Below are 4953 nucleotides of genomic sequence, written 5' to 3' on the forward strand. Positions count from 1 at the left end.
GGCGTAACATTTCCATCACACGCTTGAGGTATTCGGCCAATCACAATGCACTGGATAGCTGGCTATTCACAGCACACCTCGCTTTTTAGACCGATGAGCTTTGTAAAGATTGACGCGTTTCAGAAAGGCGGGGCATAGAGGAGAAACAATAATGTACAGTATGTGGAAAATAATGTGTTTTTTTAACCTTAAACCGCATAAACACATTTCATTACACCACATACACCAAATAATGTTCTTTTTAGCAACATCATATGACCCCTTTAAAAAAAAAAAAAAAAGCACGCACACACACTTTTAAACCAAAACACTTTAAAGAAAGAATTTGCTGGTTTTTAAACAATCATGACAGGTTTAAAACAGTAAGGTTCAAAACATCCTCTCTGCGCTGTCTTATTTTTACATTTTAGGATCTGTAAACAGCTATACTCAATGCAGGCCAAACATTTCACAACAATTAGTCAGCATGTCTTCTAAATAAAGTTTTGATGTTTCTTTGGTTGCGTTAGCATAGAAAGCTCCTAGACATCTTTAAGAGATTCTGCAAGTATTCTCTTCAAAGCCGTGATAACATTTAAATAATTCAGTGTTTGAAACAGCAAACTTTCTTTCAACTGTATGACGAAAGCATGTCTAAAGATGAATTGCGCTTTACGAATATTAATAAGATATCTTGATATTTCAGTGTAAAGTAGATCAAAGGTACGAGCGTGAGTCATCCAATCATTTTTTGTGCATTCACAATGATACACATCTCTCTGCTTTCTGCAGCGCAGCAATGATAAAATCCATTTGTCACTCAGTTTACCTGAAAACCAAGTGCCAAGACTTGCTCATTTTAAGAAAGTGAAAAGCGTAATGTTTGAGAGCTTGCATTTCAATAAACCTAAAATATTGTGACTGTCAATGTGAAATACTGCACTTCCTCCAAAGCTTCCTGAAAGTCAGATATAGATGCTTCATCCTTCAGTGCTATGTGCTGATTAAACTAGTCACAAGCACAATTGAGTCACAAGTCCAGCCAGATTAGGCTGTTTTAACAGAAATAAAGTCTAGCGAAGTATGTGCATGATATGCTGGTGATGAGGTTTAGGGCATGGGTGAGGACAGAAGCTGTAATTAAATATAGATGTGAATGATTTGGTGGTCATTTCTCTCAGCCGTCAGTGCCATTAACAATGACCTACATTCAGTGCTTAAACCTTCAAAGCTGTTGTGGTTTGTAGCAAGGCAAGTACATCTTGCATGTGTTGAGGTAACAGCAAATGGCTCTGGTATGTTGCATTGTCTACAGTTTACTGCTGTTATAAAGCTGTTTCTTTTGAATTACTGTGATTGACAGTTTAATTATTTTATCTAGTGAACAGCCCAGTGACAGCTTTAGCTCCCCAGTGCAGGATTACCTGCTTGCTGGCATTCTCGCCTTTCACTGAAGATGATTGATAGGCCGATGCTAATGATCCTTTGTCATCATGAAATAAATACGCAGGTTGTTCTGGATGGTTACCAAGGTGTTGCTAGGTGGTTGCTTACACTAGCAAGTCTTGTGACTGCTGAGGTGTTCTAAGTAGTTTTAACTTATTGTTAAGTGGTTGCTAGCCAGGTAAAAAAGTCCAATCACTTAGAAATAACTTAGCACTCTGAAACTTTTCAACAAGACCCACTTTTTTAAAGCATCATGTATGTATTACAAATAGTGCAGGACAAGTTACACTTAGAGTGAAGGGTTTAATACTTAGGATTAGGAATGTTTGCTTTTGCAATTGTGAACTAATGTATATACAGTATACTTTAATATGCATAGAAGAATGTCATTGCAGTGGTCATGCCACTCAAGCTATCTAAACTTGGTTTGGTTGGCAAGTCAGTCAGTGTCCCACTTTAAAATGGAGCAGATGGTTCTCTAGATATTTCACAGCTGAGTTATCTTCTTCAGCAATCTTCATTCAGCCAAGTAGAGTGACTAGACCTGTGGCACACAGCCAGATGAGATAGACAGCACCTCCTTTGTACACACTCAGAAAAAAGGTACAAAGCTGTCACTGGGGTGGTACCCTGAGGTCTAACATCTAAAAGGTACATTTTTGTACTTTATTTACCTCTAAAGGGTACACATTATTTGTACTTTAAAAGTTCACATTAGTTAGTAACTTTTGACATGGTATGGCCCCAGTGACAAACTGTAAAGCTGATATCATACAAACATTGAAAACGATGTTTATAAAAGATTTGTTTTTAAGTTGCATTTGCATGCATTTAATGTGTGTTTAATGTACACTAAAAAATGCTGGGTTGTTTCAACCCAAATTTGGGTCAAATATAGACAAACCCAACTGTTGGGTTAATTATTTTAATACATTTTTTAACCCATTGGTTGGGTTTGTCCATATTTGACACATATTTGGGTTGAAACAATCCAGCATTTTTTAAACGAGTGGTTTCCTGCACAAAAAACTTCCACTAAAAATGCACTACTATTCAAAAGTATGAAGTGGGTAACATTTAATGTTTTCAAAAGAAGTCTTTTATGCTCACTATAAGGCTACATTTGTTTGATCAAAAATACAGTAAAAACTGTAATACTGTGAAATATTATTACAATTTAAAATAACGTTTCTATTTTAATATATTTTAAAATGTGATTTCGCCACCTTGGAATTATAAAATTCTATCTGACATTTTTTCAAAATGTAGTTATTCACATATTGTTATTCTGTGACAACTTATTTACATTATTTGATGTTTCGTTTGTAAGCTGTGTACATTTTGGGCCTTTTTTTTAGAAAACAAAAAGGCTTCTATCTACAGAAGTCTATGGAACGCAAACACTTTGAAAACTGCTCAGAATGCAGATAGAACCTTACAATTCCAAGGCAGTGATTTATTTCTGTGATGGCAAAACTGAATTTTTACCATCTATTACTCCAGTCATCAGTCTCACATGATACTTCAGAAATCATTTGAATATACATTTTGTAGCGCTATAAGTATATTTACTGTCACTTTAGAGCAATTTAATGCATCCTTACCCAATATAAGTATTAATTTCTCAGAAAAAAAAAAACGACCCCAGTGTACATCACCCAAACTTTGTGTATAATTTCTAGTTTCTAGTTATGCAAGATATTACAGAATGATTTGTTTATATCTTAATGTACATTTTTCCAGGATTTTAAGAATTTACTATAAAAATACTATAAAAACTGCTTTCTGAATTTATATTGAAATTAATGCAGGCTCCATGCTTGAGTTGCCAACCAGACGTAGATATCAACATTCAACATAAATTGCTCACCGATTCTGTTGAGCAATCAAACATAGTCTTAAATGGTCTTTTAAACATGCCTTGCACAATAAAAAACACTTACTCGGGGTATTTAGAGCATGTTAATGAATATGCTGAAACCCAAAAAGAGGAAGCTGTCATGGCCAGACATTTGTTATATCTGAAAATCCCAGGATATCTTTAAAATGGTGGCTTACGGTCTTAAAGAAAAACGGGAACATGAGTACTGTGGAAAATAAAATAATCAGAGCATCTGAGGTTTCTTAGGGTCTCTTCCCATTAACCCAGTTCAAATCTGAATGGCATTGGACATTAATGCCCAAAGTCATCAAAGATTTACAAAATCAGAGGCGTTCCAGGCATTCACATTGCTTATTTTGCACTATGACCTTGATTTGACATTTCACAGCTTTTATGGACATGCCAGAGTTAGATTTCTTCGATCACACAGAGATCACACCTGTGTCAGTCTGATTAGTAATCTGTATCCACAGACAGCACTCTCTCAAGGAATGCATGCAGAGCTGCGTCACACATTAGCACCGGACCTGCAGACCAGCTGCCAATTCCACTCTTCATAGTGTGCTGTGCAGTCATTCAATCTCACAATAACCCAAGCCGGTGCTTCCGCACCTGAGGCCAGCCCTCACCTAAGACCGCAGCGCTGATTATCCCAGCCAGCTCGTTCCCGGGATCCCAGACAGGCTTGTGCTCTACCATTCAAACCCAACTCAGCCATCAAGAAGTGGATGGTAACGAGCCAGTCAGAATAATAATGTGATTCCAGCGCCAGCGCACTTGATGAATTTTAAATTAAATCTCTGCTCCGACGTAATAGCTTTCTGATGCTCTCATTTTCAGACAACTTCATGGTACATTTTCTTAAGCAGCAGAGGATATATTGGCTTCCTTTGCAAAGTAGGTCAGATGGGTTTTGATGGATCCTACAGTTTTTCCCTATTATTCGATTTCTAGTTATGCTTTTAAGAGGCATGCAGCACACAACAAATTACAACGACCCCAACAACAGCGCTTACAGCAGACTATAGGTTAGGAAGGCTGGGATGTGTCTTACCTCACCGACATGGAGAATTCTCCAGGTGCACTCTCACTCTCTCTTACTAAGAAGCTTCCACACTCCTGCTGGTGCAGTCGAGTCTCGGCCACATGTCTGGAGATACGGCCCGCAAACCATCTGTGGGTGAGATAGAGGGGCACAGCAGCGCTATTAGACATGCTATAAACAGCTAGAAAGTTTGCTGTAACTTAAAGGGGTCATATGATGCGATTTCAATTTTTCCTTTCTCTTTGGAGTGTTACAAGCTCTTGGTGCATCAAGAAGATTTGTAAAGTTGCAAAGACTAAAGTCTCAAATCCAAAGAGATATTCTTTATAAAAGTTAAGAGTCAACCACGCCTACCTAAAACGCCTCGTTCTAACACGCCCCCACATGTCTACGTCACGATGTGGGAAGATCAGCCCGGAGTCGTCACATGTGGTTGCCACAAGCCCGCCGGACACTCCTTTGTCGAATCCGCCGGCCGCGCCATTCTCAAGCCCGCCGCCTCTGCTCACTCTAGGCTGCCGCCGCTCACTCTAGCCCGCGGTGTGTGACGCTGTGTTTCGTTGTGAAAGCGAAACTACTTTGTTTGGCCTTCCAAAAATGG

At 38.5% G+C, this 4953-nt stretch overlaps 1 protein-coding gene across 1 annotated transcript in view; it reads right to left on the reverse strand.

The window, feature by feature from the left end:
• The window catches only part of LOC107654542 (GRB2-related adapter protein-like), a 10100-nt gene that overhangs the window by 2482 nt on the left and 2665 nt on the right, over nucleotides 1–4953 (reverse strand). The window contains exon 3 of the mRNA XM_016441663.1: nucleotides 4362–4481. Within this exon, the coding sequence (XP_016297149.1) occupies nucleotides 4362–4481 (120 nt within the window). The remainder of the gene's footprint in view (nucleotides 1–4361; nucleotides 4482–4953) is intronic.

The sequence above is a fragment of the Sinocyclocheilus anshuiensis genome, unplaced genomic scaffold (genome assembly GCF_001515605.1).
Source record: "Sinocyclocheilus anshuiensis isolate Anshui unplaced genomic scaffold, SAMN03320099.WGS_v1.1 scaffold419, whole genome shotgun sequence".
Classification (NCBI taxonomy): domain Eukaryota; kingdom Metazoa; phylum Chordata; class Actinopteri; order Cypriniformes; family Cyprinidae; genus Sinocyclocheilus; species Sinocyclocheilus anshuiensis.